The 18009-nt window shown below is 36.9% G+C and overlaps 1 protein-coding gene across 2 annotated transcripts in view; it reads left to right on the forward strand.

Annotated features, from left to right (window-relative positions):
* LOC110473153 (ADAMTS-like protein 1) overlaps positions 1–17266 on the forward strand; it is a 309111-nt gene extending 291845 nt beyond the window's left edge. For both annotated transcript variants that reach the window (XM_077790007.1, XM_077790008.1), the window contains 4 exons: positions 8670–8720; positions 11403–11607; positions 12793–12940; positions 15704–17266. In XM_077790007.1, coding sequence (XP_077646133.1) covers positions 8670–8720; positions 11403–11607; positions 12793–12940; positions 15704–15792 — 493 coding nt within the window. In that variant the 3' untranslated portion in view covers positions 15793–17266. The remainder of the gene's footprint in view (positions 1–8669; positions 8721–11402; positions 11608–12792; positions 12941–15703) is intronic.
* Positions 17267–18009: the final 743 nt, after the last annotated feature.

Here is an 18009-nt window from a genome sequence, read left to right on the forward strand (position 1 = left end):
TTGTCATTGCATTCAGATTAACTATTTTTATGAGGTTGGTTTTTTTTTAATCTTCTCTTTAATGAAAAGCCTGCTTGCATTTACGGCAGCTTGTAAAATGTAATGAGTGATTCTGTTCTAGTTAACAATGTCCTTTGGCCCTGCATGAAAGTCTGATCTCTGCTGCCCTACAGAATCACATAATGTAAAAGGTTGGAAGGGAACCAAAGGGCGTCATCTGGTCCAGCCTCCCTGCTCAAGCAGGGTCATCCCAGAGAACATGGCACAGGATCATGTTCAGATGATTCTTGAACATCTCCAGTGAGAAAGACTTCACAACCTCTCTGGGCAGTCTATGCCAGTTCACTGGCACTGCACAGTAAAGACATTCTTCCTCGTATTAAGGTGGAACTTGCTCTGCATTCTTCCTCAGAAGATTAATAGTAAAAATAGTAAGATCAGATAGTCAGATTTTTTCATATCTAAGAAAAAGAAGATAACCACAAAAAAGACCAATCCTTTGTTGTACTGATTGCTCGGAACTTCAATGGGAGTCCATCTGCAACCACTCAATAAGCAGAAAGCATTTATTTGTGCAATCTAAAACTTTTGGTCCTCTTTTGTGGCTTTGCTAGAAGATGGTCAAGCATAACCTAGCAGGCATTACAAGGATGCCTTAAAGCCATTTTACCACCAGCTCCTTTCCCTCTAGGCTTGTTTTTTACCAAGTTTGATAAGTTTGAGTGAGTTCAAGTAAGCATCACCACAAAAGTTGCTGTTTTGCTTCAGAATGATGGAGGTTATCAGAGAGAAAAGATGTCCTAATGAGAAAAGGGATATTTAATAAACCTGTGGGGCTCTGCATCACCTAACTGAGGATAGTTGCTGCCCAAACGAGGTGTACCGGATTTAGAGTAGCTAGGCATTGTCAGAGAAGACAAAATCACGCTTAAGGCAAAGATAGATTTTACTTCTTATAGGAGGTTTTCACTGAAGTTCACTGACCTTTTTTGGACATAACACTCAGATTTCTTTGTTATTGAAGACACCTTTACCCGGACTGTATGGCAGTTTATATGCCTTTGTTCATAGTAGCACTTTTTTTAGAAACAGATGTCAGTAGAGGCCATGTATGATCAGTTAGCAGGCTAAAATATGAATGTTTCAGGAAAAAGATTGTTGAAAAACATTATTCAATATGGAACTTATCTTCTAGAGTCACCTATCACAGTCTTGACGAGAAAGTAATTTTATTAAATTTATTTATTTATTTTTAATTCTAAGATGCTATTTTTTAAACCTACTGTTCTCGGTCCAAGATGTAATTTGCCTCTGGATTTTGTGTATTGGGTATTTTCCATACATCCTCAATGACTTTAAATAACATATTCTCAAATGGTGATGCAGATGACTGCATGGTACATGAGAGAAAAGAGAAAAAAATAACAGCTGGGCAAATGTCAGGAAGTAATTTTGTTTTATATAAGATATAACAAGGCAAAATTGTTGATATAAAGACCCTGAGAGGAGGGAGAGTAATTTAGAAATACAGCTATGCCATCCCAGAGGAACTGGCTTTTTGGAAACATCTTCACAGTCTGCCAAATTTCAAAATACTATTTCCAAAAGTGCATTTGTTATGAATTCTAGAATCAACAACCCACAGAGAAAAAAAAAAAAAAGCAGAGGAAATACATGGTAACTTTTAGATTCCTGATGATTTCTTACAATTGGGAAGAGGGTAAGTGAGCAGAAACACGGGGTCAGAAGCAAGGACAAGGAGGGCATCTTGGCTCTGCAGTGTCTTTGCTGTGTGGGAGCTGCTCCGCTCCATCAGTATAAAACCAAGAAGTAAAGTTTTCCTGGCAAACCCAATTCCAGTGAGGACTGCCACAGAAAATAATCATTGAAGACCATAGTGGCACTGAATAAAGGAACCAAGAGTGATTGTTCTAAACACTAAACACTAACATTTTCATCAAAGGGTAAGCTGAAAGAAAAGTTTAAATGAATACCACAAGTATTGTGTGAGCCCACAGTAAGTTGCCTATTTAGGTTTAGTGCATAGAAATGTTTATTTTATTGTGCTTACTATGGCAGTAATTAGCAGTATTGACGGCATCATGAATAGCAAAAAAGCTTAGTCTCAATAAACATAGGAAGGCATGTGGATAGTTATTTATCAAACACATATAACTTACATATACACATTTTCCAGGTTGAGGCAGCCATATATACTGTTCATCCAAGTCAGACCAGGGATTCGTGTCACAGAATAAATGACACACGATGGCACTGAGTGCATTTTAATCCCTACATAATAATGCTCCGTTTAGCCTCTCTTATCAAACCTGTTTTGCATCCAGATAATAATAACTAACAAAGTAAAAAGGAAAATCTGTTTGTTTACAGTCCATTATGATTTTACAGCAGTCTGCCTTTGACTGGCAAAAATAAGTCTATATGCATATTACCTACTGATGTAAACAGCAGTCAGTTCAACCTGGTCCACTCCCCTTCTGTGTGGCAAAATCCAACACTAGTATTTCACCTATTTAATTTAAATTTAATTAATTTATTTTTAATTAAAACTTCACAGACTGGAAGGTATTTTTAACTTTCATCTTTATCCTCCTTTCTGGTATATTTTAATTAGAAAGGAATGTTTTTTTTTCCCTGCTTAGAAAAAAGCTTTGTTCTGATTTGACTTAACTGTGTGTGCCAGATGCTTAGGACAATTCTAAGGTGCTATAAGTAGAAGATACATTTGCTTCATAATCCAAAAAGCAATTTTGACAAATGTGAAAAACTGCTGCCCCACTCATCATTCACTCACTGACCAGGATACTTTCACTATTATTTCTAGATTTCATCTTCACCTTTTAGGTGGCATTCTCAGCCATGCCATTCTGCATTTTTACTAATCTCCCGTATTTTTTGTCTATTGCTGTGACATGTTAATATTGGAGTTTTTGAGTCACAAAAGGTCTATTTGTGTTTTTACCAGGAAATTTCAATGTCATATAAAGATTTCTAAAGGCAACTTCAGCAAACATTTTAAATTCATAAAGCAACTGTCTAAAAATTTCATATTAGCAAGCCTCTAGTTTATATTTAACACTTCAGTTCCTGGAGTTTGTCTAGAGTTTTATCTGTAAGCCTGCCACTAGAAAGATTGTTTATACCTGTGGAAAGTTTGGGGGAAAAATCTCTAATTCCAGCAAGGTTTTCATCATCCAGAGACCTGAAAAACTCATAGATATACATTATTTATAGTCCTCTAGCAAAATTGCAAACTCCTCTTCCTGCTTGTCAAAGTTTTTCTTTTAGAATTCTCATTTAAATATCAGTATGGTGGTGGCAGAGATAGGCATTACCAAAAATAAATTTAAAATTAAATCTAGATATTAATAAAATTGTAGTTTTTAGTTGCTCATTTTCAGCTAACTTAATAAGAGCACTGAAGTACAAGTAAAATGCATACAAAAACCACTGGGATGTAACGACCATTCAGAGATTCTTAGTGAGAAGTCCATAATATACTTGGCAATGTGAAAGTAGAGTTATAGATGGAAAAAGAGCTGGTGCCAATGGCAATGTTTTGGCAGTAATGATCTGGGTTACCCAAGTTCAAGAGCAGGGTAAAGATGAGCAGCAGATAATTCTAATACCTAAAGAGACACTTTTCTTCTCAATACAAGTAGTTGAAACCTTGAATTTTTGGAAAGGGAAAAAGTAATCTAAATTAATCTAGAATATAACTTTGTCAGAATAGGTAGTGCGGGTGGGCCAAGAAGCAGTTGTCAAGCAACTTGTCACTTGTCTGTGAATAGCAGAGTAAATTCAGCTCTGAGGGAACAATACATATTAATGAGACATGGAAAGAAAGGCAGAAAGGAGCTTCCAGAATGCTTCCAATAACAAGCTGTAAGGTGGGAAAATGCTTCATGTTACTGCTATGAGCATCAAATACAAATATCAGACAATTTGACAATCCAGAAAAATTAGTCTGGTTTAATTCCTGGAGTATTCCAAAACTGAAGCAAGTAATTTTCAGAGATTTTCACTGGATATTCAGTTGTTAAAATTTAGTATTGTTAACTACTTATCATCTCATTCCCTCTTTGTATCAAACACTGCTCATCCAAATCACCATAAAATATTGAACTGAATAAAAAAAAAGAGATGTAGAAGCAATACAGTCATGCTACTGGAAGTAATTACTTTTTCTGCTTTTGACTGGAAACATCTCTTTTGATCACTGTGAAGAGATTGGGTTTTAGCAGTCTATAGGAATGACAATCCCTGTGTTGCTTAGAATTTAAAATCTGCACCATAAACAAGACATTTTTTCTAAAAGGAAGATAATGTCATGCCAAACAGACATTCTGTTCAAAGCAAGAGGTTTTTTGGATGCTGACACAAAAGGATGGATTTCTCAGTAGTGTTTTTCATTCGTAAGTAGGTTTTTAAAGTTTCCACTGACATACCACTTTTAAATTTTTAAGCAGCAGATGTTGGCTTTTGCCAATCTGTAAAGTACTAAGAGCATATAAAAAGATGTATACATTTAATGTACATGGTAGCTCAGTTTCACATTGATAGCATCCAGAAACCAGAAATTATCCTACTCACACTGGTAGCATAACTGAGATTTACCATTTAACTGCCTGCAAAAGTAGGCACTGAAACCAAGGTTGCCTGTACACATGATGTTAATGTCATCTACCCCAGCCTCTGAAGGGAACAGGTAATAATAGATCCACAGAATAATACATGGGAGGCATTACCAGTCACTGTCTGTTTGAGGGCCTCATTAACTGTTTCTCAACACAGAAAGTGTTCTTGTAGCACAAAGAGGTAATGTCACAGTGTGGCATCTTCAGAGATCACTGAAGTGCAGTATCACACACCACCTTAGTGTCAGGATGTGAAGTGTTAAAATGCAATCTTTTGCACAAGATTGTTGTCTGTCCAGTGATAATCATGGCTTGGATGCTAAACTGTAGTCTCTGGTGGTGGGCATGTCTTCCAGGACAGCCAACCCATTCCATTATTATTTGTTCACTGCTAATAATGTCCTTAACATTCCATTGCTTGGATGGCACAGACCCTGCCATGAAGGTCATTTACTCTCAGGTATGACCGATTTCAGTGAGGGCTTAAATCTTTGCATGTGAGTCTGGTCAGGAAAGAGATGTAATGGGTGCAGCCACTTGGGTTATTGCATGGGCAGCCCTGCAGCTTGAGTAGGACACACCTGGCAAACAGAGGCCTCAGCAGAGGCTGTGAGCCAGAGGCACATGAGCATCCTGCAGAGGCTGGGCAGTGGCACAGCAAGGGTACAGGACATCAGCACAGGAGGGGCAGGTTGTCCCCATGCAGCTCACACCACCCTGAGGCTCCTTGGGAGCAGATGGCCTTTCTTTCTGCTGGCTCCTCTCTCAGTTCTAGCACTCATGCCCCTGCTTGGTTCAACAGATTCTAACCTGAGACTCATCAACATGCAGGAGAGAGAGCTGGGAAGGGCTGGCCTCGTCAGAAATGTGGAGTCATCAGGGAGTCATCAGGGAGGTAGAGGAGAAAGGCACTTGAGCTTAAAGCTTGTGATCTGTACTAAATCAGGTTAAGGGGGGAAAGGAGCAACTGGGGAGGAGTTGACCAAAAATGTTTTCCAAGGAATGCAGCTGTAGAAACTCATCCCAGGGGAAGGCTGAATGTTTGCAGAGATGGCAAATCTGATTGCAGCACTCACCTCTGGCATGTGCAGCTCCCATTCCAACCATACACATGCCTTGGAAGAGCAACTGTGTTGAGACTGCCAGCCCTCAGGAGTTAAAAAAAGCAACATGCAGAATATATGATAGGACTTGTTGGTCAGAAATGCACAGTAGATTGCAGGCATATGAGACAGAACAGCTCTACAAAGTAGTTTGCTTTGTGCTCCTGCTCCTGCCAAATCTCTTGATGTTTTTTGAATGAGTCCTGTTAGCTACTCGCACATATTTCAGTGAAGGAATTATTATTTCCTCTGTGCCTTTAGCAAACCATCCCCTTTGCATTGTCTGGGTAATGTGCAGTAAATAAACCCCATAAAGTAGATCTCCTCCGTGTTGTTTATTGGAGTATGATGGACTCTTAGATTCATGGGAATTTAAACAAATTTTTCCCATCAAAAGAATACACCAAAGTAACCTCTTAATTTTTTTTTTAAGTGTTAACTTAGTCTTAGGGGATTTTTATGGAGCACATACAAAACACCTCACACAAGACTAGCTAGAAAGGTGCAGATGACATTAATGATATGATGACCATCTGCTCTTCTGTTTTATTTTTAAGACAATTCTTTTTTAAAGTCATAAATTAAACCATTGTGAGGGTCTTTTTCCTTGCTATGACTTTATGGCTGTGATTAATTTTCTTGTAGTTGCAGAATGAGAGCCTTTGGCAGCCCCTCACATATGGACAAAGACAGCATCAGTAAATCTGTGGAGCTCGATACTGTTTACAGAAATGTAATTTTTGCATGCAAAATCATTTGAGGGTCAAACCTTTCCAATTACAATACTAACCTAGTGCTCTGTAAATATTACTTAATATTCATAACAGTCTTTGAATATGGTAGAGTTGTTTCTATCTGAACAATCTTGGAAGCAATGCATTCTAACTGGATTATGCATAGGCAATCATGTTTATTAGAAAGAAAATGCTTTTCACTGCAGTGAATGAGAATTTTTTTTTTTAAATCTGCTTCTTTCTTAGGTGGTAGATGCTTTTATAGTGTAACTGTTTTATTTTTTAACTCACTATGTTAGTTTTTTTTCCCCAACAACTTCTCAGCAAGCTGATGAGATGGAAAGTGCAAACAGAGAGCTTCAGAGTGGAACAGCAGTATCAGGAGTGTCAGGAAAAAAGCAAATTCCCAAAGGCAGGAGCAAAAAAAACCCTCACCAAAAGCTCTCTTCCATTTTCTTAAACTACTAGTATACAATTTCTCCACATTTTACAGATGTCTACCCATCAAGCTGAGTCTGAAAAGACTTGTTCATTGACCATACTCTAAATGACCCATTTGTCTTTTCCAAAGTTTCCCAATGCCAGAACAGCCTCTCCTAGATTTTTAGATTTTTGTGAGGACAGGCAGCTCTTCGAAAATGCAAATATGCACACTCATCCAGAGAGTTCCTGTGACTGCTAATCTTAGAGGGAACTGTCTAGTCCCTCTCACACACGTCCAGGGCTCCAGCTGCTTCCCATGCTTTAGCTGGAAAATTCCAGCACACTGACCTGGCACTGACTCCTTTCTGTGGAAACACAATGGTATCCATTCTTCTATTTTGGACAAGTTATGCATCTAAAACCCCTGTTGACTAAAAGGAGAATAGACCCCTTTAGGCCTGGCCTGACAAGATGCCTTTAAATCCTTACAGCATTTTTCATTGAACTGTGTTGAGGATGGAGAACACTTTCTCCCTTCCCCGTCCTTTGCTCCTTCCCCCTTGCAGAAATCCAAAGCAGCATACCTAGCACCTCTCATCTGTAAAATGCTTCCAAAAACCTTGGAAGGAAATCTTTTTTCCTTGACATTCAGTTTCATCTCTCTGTAACTTGGATGGAGGCACACATTTTATTTTAATGCAATTAGTATTCACTTCTTGATATTTCTGTCCACTTGCTCCATCCAAATACCAGGTGGCTTTGATGAAGGTGATAAATTAGGTCCTCCAAGATCATCTGTTTTATTTTAATAGATTGTCTGATAACTAGGAGACAACATGGTTAAAGTTACTCTGAGTTAAAATTATAACAGTGCAGACAAAATACAATATTTCAGACCAGCAACTCAGTGAAACTTTGTAGTTGTCAATGAGAAAAGTGGCATCCATTTAACACATAACTGGCAAGAAAATATTTCAGATAAGTCCTAATTTTGATGTATGTTATTGCCTTCTATAGGTTTCAGATGTTACATTATGATACCACACCAATAACAGTACAGCAAAGCAATCCAACCAGTTCTGACAAACAAAAAAATTCAACCTGACATATTAATCTTTTCTCAGGCTACTTTTTCTTTCAGGGAAAAAAGAAAAAAAAGAAAAAAAAAAAGAGATGCAGGTCTGGACTCATTTAAGGTGAAGAAACAAGAATTGCAGATACAAATTCTTGTGCTGTAATTACCCAGATTTCTAATCTGGTACCGTGTAAAAACAGAGGTTTTATTTGATGGGCAGAAACAACCATATAATAGTTATAAAAAGGATTTTATTTAGAGGTCTGCAGCAGATAAAAGTTCCCCTATTGTCCTCAGTGACTTTGGATCTAAGCTCCAAGAATATATCAAGTATAGAAACATTCTTTTTGATGCTCGATAATAAAAATGTAAGTTAAAATAATATTTGGGTCTTTTAGCAATAGATTGCTTATTTGTCAAACAATAATATATTTATTGGAAAAAAAATAGTAACTAGTGATTTATTCTTTGAATTACTCAGAAAAAGTAGGATGGGAGTGTATTTTTTTTTAATTGGATAATATCATAGGTAAAATATCTTGTTCTGTTGATTTATAATACTGTAATACAAAAAGTTGTGTAATGTAATGCAATATTATGTATTATGTAATCATCTAGTGTTTATTTTATTATGTGTACCTTCTACTCAGAGGGTTGGCATTATTGTTCCTAACAGTGATGGATACAAGCAGATCATGCCCTATGACCTCTACCATCCCCTTCCTCGGTATGTAAAACAGTCAACCAGATGCTAGGCTTAACAAATCCATTTTCTTTTTCTTTTATTCTTCTCTGTACTTATGCTTTACTCTCAGGCTAAATTAACAGATCCTGCTTCTCTGGACTCCTACAGATTAATGTAGAGATTTTCAAGAGCTAACCTGTTGTAATAAATTCTGTCAATGCAGAACTTAAATTATAGCCTATCTGAAGGAGAAATGTAGATTTATTAAGTGTTTAGTCCCTTTCTTTCTCTCCTTCCTCAACCCCATTTTCCCTTTTCTCTCACAACTTTCCTATTCTTGGCCTTTACTCCTCTCTGAGCAGAAATATAATCTATGGCTTTGTTACAAACCACAAGATTTTCTCTCTCTCACCCCCATTTTGCTGTTTCTTGCATGCCTATAATTTGTGATAACATTAGTGTTGTCTTCTGATCCTACAAACCTAGGTGATCAGGGCAGGAATAGGATCAACACCTGATTTTTGTCATTAATTATCTCACAATTAAAATGTATTTAATGTAAGACTCAAGATTCTCATGGAAATAATCAGATGAGTAGTTATTTTTAAAGCAGTGAATAAGATTGTTGATAATAAAAAATGTTGATACCTGAAGGTTAATTACCTCTAGGTTTTGAAATACTGCCTGGACATTCAAAAGTATTGTGCTGTGTTTTCTTCTTCATCAATTTACTGTGTCATGCACTATTAAATCACAAAAATAACAACTTGACAGTCTCATCCATGTGAGGAAACAACCTCCATCCAGTTATATTGAGGCTTTTTGCACAGAGGTTTCAGTGTCAGTGTACAAATTCAGTGCCTTCACACTCCACAGTCTCCAGCCAAAACATGGACCAACCCCCAATTGAGATTGAAACTATCTGCAATATTTAAGCTACTTGAAATTTCTACAGTTGCCTAAGACACCTGGAAACTTGTCCCAAAGACTTCAGGAAACTTCCTGGTGCCATCACTTTTTAAGGCTAGGAAAAGATGGCTTAGATAGGCTGAGCCATCAAACTTAGAGCCAAGCAAATTTTGCAGTTCATGAATTTCAGTCTGGGGCCTCTTGTTTGTGGTAGTAAGAAACCTCAGCTGTATGCTCATTCAGCAGAGCCACTGGAAACACCTTTAAGTAGAAGTATTCCTAAAATTACATCTTTATAAAATATGTGGCTCATGATCAGCACATAATGGTGGCTGTGCATGGTGTAAAAATTGTTCCACCACTACTAGTGGTAAGTCACAGAATTAATCAGTGGTTTTACTACTCATAAACAACTTTTAATTTACGCCATTTCACATTGAGTTTTATGGTGCTACTGAACCAGGTAAGGTAGCCAGGTGAGGGTATTGCTAGGTATGCTGGAGCTGATGAATAGATTGTGGGCGGATATGACAGAAAATCATTAAGAAAGATAAGCATTTTTTATACTGCTCAACAATCTTGGGGATCCTGTATTTGTTACTTAACAAAAATAATTCCTTTGTTTTAAGTGAGACAATAAAAGTTCTCACCTTTCACTTCTTTCACTTCTTTTACTTCTTATGGGGTGTACTACAGGTGGGGTGTTTTTCACAAAAACTATTCTTTGAGGTCAAAAACTGAAATCTTTTGACCAAAATTGTTGTTTCAAACAGTATTTGTTATGTCATTATGAAAAAGACATTTGCCTTATGGGGTAAAATATTATTCCATTAAATGTTTCCAGGTAGGCAGAACACACACACTTCTGTACTTCAGTCATGCACAGTTATCCACAGGAATAGCCACACTGCATCAAGGAAATGGTCCCACATCCAGTCTGTGACAAAGGCTTGAATATAAGAGAGGCAATACCAGACTATTTTGTGTGGACAAACATGTATATGTATAAAGTTATACACAGCTTATAGCATATTCATCACTTAAAAAAAAGGATTATTCTCATAAGTATACCTAGCTTTTCAGAACATGTATATATTGTTCTTAGGATTTTTCATTACATTCTCAATGGCACTTGTAGAGAAAAAGATGGGTTCTCAGCTCCTGTCACTGCCTTAACTGTAAAGAAACAAAGTACACCTGATTTATCCATCAGAGAACATGTATCTTGCTAATATAGTCACATTTTCTTTTTCACAATTTCCACTCATCTTTCTTTTTTTTACCTCTACTGAGTTGCTTCCTTGGAAAAAACACTGCTCTTTCCCTTTTTGTTCTACAAAAGGGCCATCAGCCTCACAGCACACTGAGTTTCCTGTGATTTGTGACAAAGATTCCTCAGAATATGAAAAATTATGAAAATATTATAATCCCATGAATTAAAAAAGGAAAAAAACCAACTAAGTTAAAAGTATTTAGATTTTCAGTGGCAGCAGTAATTGGGTTAGTGGGAGAGAGAATATTTCATACTATTAACTGTGGTTTAAAGACACCAGCCATGAGCATTCTTTGCTGCTGTGGGCACTTGTGAAAATAGACACATGATTAATTTTTACTGATGTTACCCAGGTAAAAAACCAAACCAAGCCAAGCCAAGCCAAACCAATCGAAACCAAACAAAAACAGCACAAAGCAAAACAAAACAAAGCAAAACAGAACCCAAAACAAACCATAACCAAACAAACTTTGAAGAGTTTATGCATTTTGGGGGTAGGAACAAGAAGGGTAATGTTTCCTGATGCCTCCTCATTTTCCCAGATGGGAAAGCACACCCTGGACTGCCTGTTCCTCATCCTGTGGAGGGGGCATTCAGAGCCGCAGTGTCTCCTGTGTGGAAGAAGACATTCAGGGGCACATCAGCCCCGTGGAAGAGTGGAAATGCATGTATACTCCAAAGATGCCTGTTGTCCAGCCTTGCAATATATTTGACTGTCCCAAGTGGCTTGCTCAAGAATGGTCTCCGGTAATCAATTTCAATTTGCTGGTTTTATGTTTAACACACTGAGGAAAGTATCTTAAATCATAGTTTAGTGAGTTTTTTGAGTTTTGTTAGCTCTGTGACATTGATTTGTGACCTTCTACTAATAATAGATTAGGAATATAAGTGTCTGATAAGCATGCAATATTATTTCTGTATTACATATTTCAGTCATAAATTGAAACTCAAAATTGCTGAGAAATTTCAAGAAGCACATGAATCTGTATATGACTGTGCTCTTTGATACCTGTATTTGTCTGTTCCTGGCTTGCCTTTTCTTCTGTATGGAAGTAAATGTCTTGGAAATGTCCTTCTACAAAAGTAGTTAAATATTTTATCTTTGTACGTAAAGACTTGGCTTGAATATAATTTCTCATCAGCACAGTTTCTCAACAAGTAAATTGTGCTTTAGAAACTAGACTAGGTTACCTGCAGATGAGGTGTTCTTGACTGACTGCAAAGTGTTTGCTGATTTCCAGATGAAAGCTGTTGTCAAGAGCAAAGCAATATTGATAACATCCATAGTGCTTCCAACTGATTGGTAGTTTTAATCATCTCCTGAGTAACCAATTTTGAAACAATCTGTGCAGGGGGTAAAAGCTGATGAACCAGAGCAAAAATAAATTTAAGACAACCAAAAAAACAAAACAAAACAAAAAAACCACAACCCCCCCAAAAAAAACAAACAAACAAAAAAAAAACCTTAAGAAAGTGTCTGAGGGAAGAAAGCCCAATAGTTTCCCATTCTGTTTGGTTCTTTTATCCAGAATAGCTGAGTGTAATCCCTGTTGAAGCATAAGTCCTAGTACTTTGTCCAAGCAAAGCAGAGTGGCTCCAAATGAAACTGACAGCGTGTCACTGAGCATATCCAATATTGGACAGATGCTACAAGCCATGTAGGCAACATTGCAAAAGCAACACTGTAAGAGAAGTCCAATGGCAAAATGTCCAAATCAAGTAAATGTTCAGAGCAAAAAGACAAAATTTCTATCAATTTTATACTTTATCCATAATTACCAAATATTATGAATATTTTATTCTCAAGTTTGTGTGTTTCTGCATCATGTTTGTCTCTCTTATGTTGCATATTCCTGTCATATTTATCATTGTTATGTGTGACTTTATTTTCTTCTTTTCATTTTCTCTTTTCATGTTTTTTTTTCAATCCAGTGCACCGTGACCTGTGGACAAGGACTCAGATACCGAGTGGTCCTTTGCATTGACCACAGGGGGATGCATACAGGAGGCTGTAGTACTAAAACAAAGCCACACATAAAAGAAGAATGTGTTGTACCCACTCCTTGCTACAAGCCTAAAGGTAATGAGACAGAATGTTTTTCATAAATGTTTCAGAGCTCTTTCATGTTCATCCATTTCTGCTTGCATCACTATTTCCACCTGCACCTAAATTATTATTTTACACCTGTCTGTTCCTGTCTGCCTGCCAGCAGCTTGGAGTGAGTGCTGACCTCTTCTGTCTTACAAGGTTTGGCCTTTTCATAGTTAATTTGTGGTCCAGCAGACTAAGCAATAGAAATATAAATTTGGCTGTATTTTCACTGTTTACATCTGAGCTAAATGCAGCAAGGCACAAAAGAGATCTTCTGTTGCAAACCATCCAAAACTGACTTCTGCTTAGAAGAGTGCAAGGCCAGCTAGGAAAGCCTTGCTTACCTCTACCTGTCGTGAAATGTCCTCAAATGAGACTTGTCAGGGAACAAAGTAAATTACTCCTTTCTGGAAACCCACCCTTGCAAGAGTATGACATCTTTACCCTGCATAAGATCTTGTACTGCCCTTTGCACAGTTAAGCACAGAAATTTGCAGAAATAAAGCACATACATGCTTAATTTCTGAATGTAGGGAGTTACTTCCATTTTTTCACATGGAATGAAAAATCCTGTGCAAAACTTGGGGTAATTTGGTTTAGTTTCCCTCCTCATTTTTGCTCTTCAACACTCTCACAGTTTTCCCTTCTTAATGCAAGGTGTAATATTTGAATATCTGTATATCTGAAGGCTGAACAGTGGTTTCAGATGAGTGTTGGACTAGATATAGGTGCCATCCAAACCAAATTATTATTTTTTTAGGCTAGAAATTTGCCCTTTTTATTTCACACAACTAGAATTAGAAATTTAGGGCAGAAGGGGTAACAAACTTCTCACCTATTGAATATTTTAGTCCTAGACTATTTTTTTTTTACACCTAGATTAACACAAAGCAGAAAGCAGTACTCCTAGCTGACAGAAGCAGCAAGGCAAAAAATGTGGAAGTCTCTTTTCTCTTAAAACTCTGCAAAAAAGAAATAGAAGGCAAATTTTTCATATAATTATTTCACTTTAGTTTATTCAAGCCCTAAGGCACTTTATGTTGCACCAATAATGGGAAAAAATATGATATCACTAGATTAAGTAATGATTTTCAGTTTTATAGAGAATGTATATTAATCTAATAAAGCTTTCTGTGCAATAGAAGTGTTTTTACTGGAAGTGTTTTAAAACAAAGATTTTTACTTTAATCTCCAAAGGTAAAATTTTCTCCTTAGCTTATGTTATTTTTGTTCATTTTTCTGTAAAGCATACTGTACAACATCAACATTTCTAATCATCTAACAAATTTTACAGTGTAGATATGAATTAACTACACCTGTAAAAAATGGAAGGTTATTTAAAAAGTCACAAAACAGGCTATTTTAGATAAGACTTTTGCTTTTTTACAAGCACTTGCATCTAAGCAAAATAATCACATAAGTAAGATATGACTTTCCAAAACCCATAAAATAAACTTAGAACACATAAATAGAAATATTTCCTACATATTCTGGATGATTAGTAAAATATAGATTAAAGCAAGAACTGCAATGGCATTCATCATTAATATGTTGGATGAAGAGCTTGGCAAGCTGTTTGTAAGACAGAGGAATACTAATTCTATTATTGTCCCTCTTTTCCTCAGTTAATAACTTGCTCCAAGAAAATTTGCATGACTAAAGTTACAATAGCTGTGCAGTCAAATTGTAGGTAATTTTTCCTCTGTGATAAAACTGAGATGGAAAATTTCATGTGCATATATGAAATGTTCATTGCTCTGCACAATAGAGCCACAGAAAATTCATGACTATTCTAATTGACAATAACCTGCTCCTGTTGGTGAGTACAAGTCCATCCTTATACAAACTCAAACAGTTTAGGTGATTTGTGAGTGGCAAATAGGTTTGGCACTGGTCCTCCTCTCTGTCCTCTGTTTTGTTTTCCCCTGGTCCTAGCCCAGAATGCTCTGTTGAAGTGCAGTTCCTTCTCAACTTTTAGTGCCAAATTTTCTCTTGTTTTATACTGTAGAGCTAAATCAGCTCTGCTGCCTTCAGCTCAACTACTCTGCTCTGACACTGCATTAAAGTGGAGTTTGGCTTGCAAAGCAGCATGGCCCTGCACTCCCCAGAGCAGAGCAGCTCATTACCCTGTGCACACATCCTGGAGAGGGAGAAAAGCAGCTCCACTGTTTTCCATCAGGAGTGACGGAAAAAGTATTAAGTTCATTTTTTTAAATCCACATAGCTGATGAACTGATAAACAGAGTTGAAAAGCATAGCTCGGCCATTTAATTATGGATTTCCTGTTGTATCAGTCATCAAAGCAGGATTTTCTTTATTTTTGTAATCTGCCAAAACCAAGCTCAGTGTGTCTTCTGAAATTCTGAAATTTTAAAGTATATACAGGCAGGAGGCATGTTACACTTGCAAACTTCCCTCCAAAAAAATACTTTCCTACTTTTGTAGTCCTGTTTTATAGTCTGAAAGGTGACAATTTTAGTTTGCCTGTCTGGCTTTAGGATACTATAGCCCTTCTACCTGCAACAGGGAAATATCTGGCCATATAACCTTGTAAACTATATAGTCCAGGTGACTAAAGAATTTGTTTCTCTCCCTTATGTTCTCATTTCTCTTTGTCCTCTTTCTGCTTGGCCCCCACGTGTGTGAAGGCACTCATACATCACATGCATGCTTGGTGAGCACAGGAGGGTGGCATACAAAGCAGTGTTACCACATGCTTGCTATTTTCACATGCTCGTGTTTGCTCCATAGAGAAACTTCCTGTGGAAGCAAAGTTGCCATGGTATAAGCAGGCTCAAGAGCTGGAGGAAGGAACAGCCGTATCTGAAGAACCCTCGTAAGTCTCAAAAATTTGCTTACAGCAGGTTTTTGTTATGTGATCCTGAGAAGCTGTGGTTGTTCCCTCACTGGAGGTGTTCAAGGCCAGATTGGATGGGGCTCTGAGCAACCTGGTCTATGTGGAATTTGTCCCTGGCCAAAACACGAGGAGAACTAGAGGATGTCTAAGGACCTTTCCAATCCAAGGCCCTCTGCAATTCTGTGTTTCCATGTGGGAACCTGGGACTTGCACAGAACTAGCACAATCTCTTGTGCTAATGTGAAAAAATATTAGTGTCATTGGCTTCTGCTAGAGTGTAAAGGATGAACCCAACCCCATGGAAATCCATGCTCTTAAGGCTGTATCATTCCTAGGTGCAAAGAGACAGATGTCAAGAGGGTAAATGCAGATTTAATTTAAGCAAACATACACATTTTATGTGAGATCATTACAAGAGTATTATAATAAAAGTGTATCCATCTATGTATTTATATGTTCTCTATTACTACTATGTCTTCACAGCTTGGCAGCTTTATTTATTTTTTCAATACGTCTGTGAAGCAAGAATTAAAACAAAGCAGCCAGTGATGACTCCCTGTTGCCTTTTTCCCCAAGGAAAAGCATAATAACAGCAAAAAAAAGTATAAATTTTACCAGAAAATAAACTAGAATCCTGTGATGCATACCACATAAGCCTAGAACAATGAGACTGAGAAATTATAAGTATTCTTATGCTTTATTATAAGTACTTACTGTGTTTTAGATGTTTTTGTCTGAAACTGTGATAAATCCATGCTATAATTGCAACTTCTGTGCACAGCGCCCATCAATATCCAGTTCCCTGTGTCTGAGCACAAGGAATTTTTTATTACAACTGCCACTATATATTAGATTAAAAAAAACATTTTTATGCAATATAATTGCAGTTTTGGCATGATTAATCTGAATTGAAGTAATTAGAAACAGGAGCATTACCAGAGAGCTGGAGACGTATAATAAGTCCTCCAAAACAAGTCCTCCATAATAAGTCCTCCAAAACAAGAAAAAATATCCAGCTGCCATATGTATATATATACACATATAGACAAATATATGTATATAGAAGCATTTATACACACATATACACAGACGAATGTACATTAAATATGTGTTTATATATATTTGTAGCAGCTACCACATATAGTATCATGAGATCTTTAACTGCTCCCAGAGCTTCATAGACTTTATAGCTTGATTAATTCAGAGTGAAAGCCTAGAAAATTTGATTTTTGTGGATATACTAATTTTTTTTTGTAAAGTGCATTTTCTTGTGATTTTTCCCATGACTATACTAAATTACTTAGCTAAATGTGCATTTATCAACCTATAAGTAAGCCTTAGAAGCATACATAAAATAGGAGCAATACTGATATGCTATTATGTGTTCATATTCAGAATAATTTGTTACACTAAGAAATTTTTTGATCAGTTTTGTGAACAAGGTCGATTGCACTGTAGAAAAGGAATAGGTATAGATATGTATGTCTCTGTGTTTGTGTGTCTGTGTGTGTGTGTATGTATACACATATGTAGATTTAAGAATTAACACGAAGGGATTTGCAGAGAACAGGCATAAACTGTTGCTTGTCATGATGCATATTTTAATAAAATGTTGTGGAAAAACTTACAGGTATATTATTGTGATACTAAAACAGTCCTTGAGAGATCTAAAGGGAAAGGAATTTAAGAACTTCAAATTGTTTTCAAGTGCAGTTATGACACCTCCATACCTTATCTCACTGCTCTGCTGCATTGAAGGCCATTTTCTGCAAAGACTGCCACATCTACTGCAAGGCTCCAATGGTGCCAGTGAGATACTGTTATTCCCATTCTGGACAGTGGGCCATATTCCAGACCAAATTCAGTCTGCCATGGGGTGACATTTCCTACACTTGATTTCTCCGTGCAAGGCAGACCTCTAGGAATATTTCTAATAGTACAGATCAAGCACTGTAAATCAAGTACAGATTTTTATATCTGTTAACTAACAGGAAGAATAAAGGGCATGAAGTCAGGGTTTTCACACAAACTTTCCCAAAGCTCAGAGATGCCTTGAGTTTAGTTTAGAATGATTTTTGGTGATAAGGCATGAGGCAGGAAAACCAAATAAAAACTTAAAAAATTTGTGTTGGAATAACTATCCATGCAATCCCCCTTTGTAAACTGTAACATCGATCTGCATATTGTTCCAGAGTATCTA

This window comes from Lonchura striata, chromosome Z (genome assembly GCF_046129695.1).
Source record: "Lonchura striata isolate bLonStr1 chromosome Z, bLonStr1.mat, whole genome shotgun sequence".
NCBI lineage: Eukaryota > Metazoa > Chordata > Aves > Passeriformes > Estrildidae > Lonchura > Lonchura striata.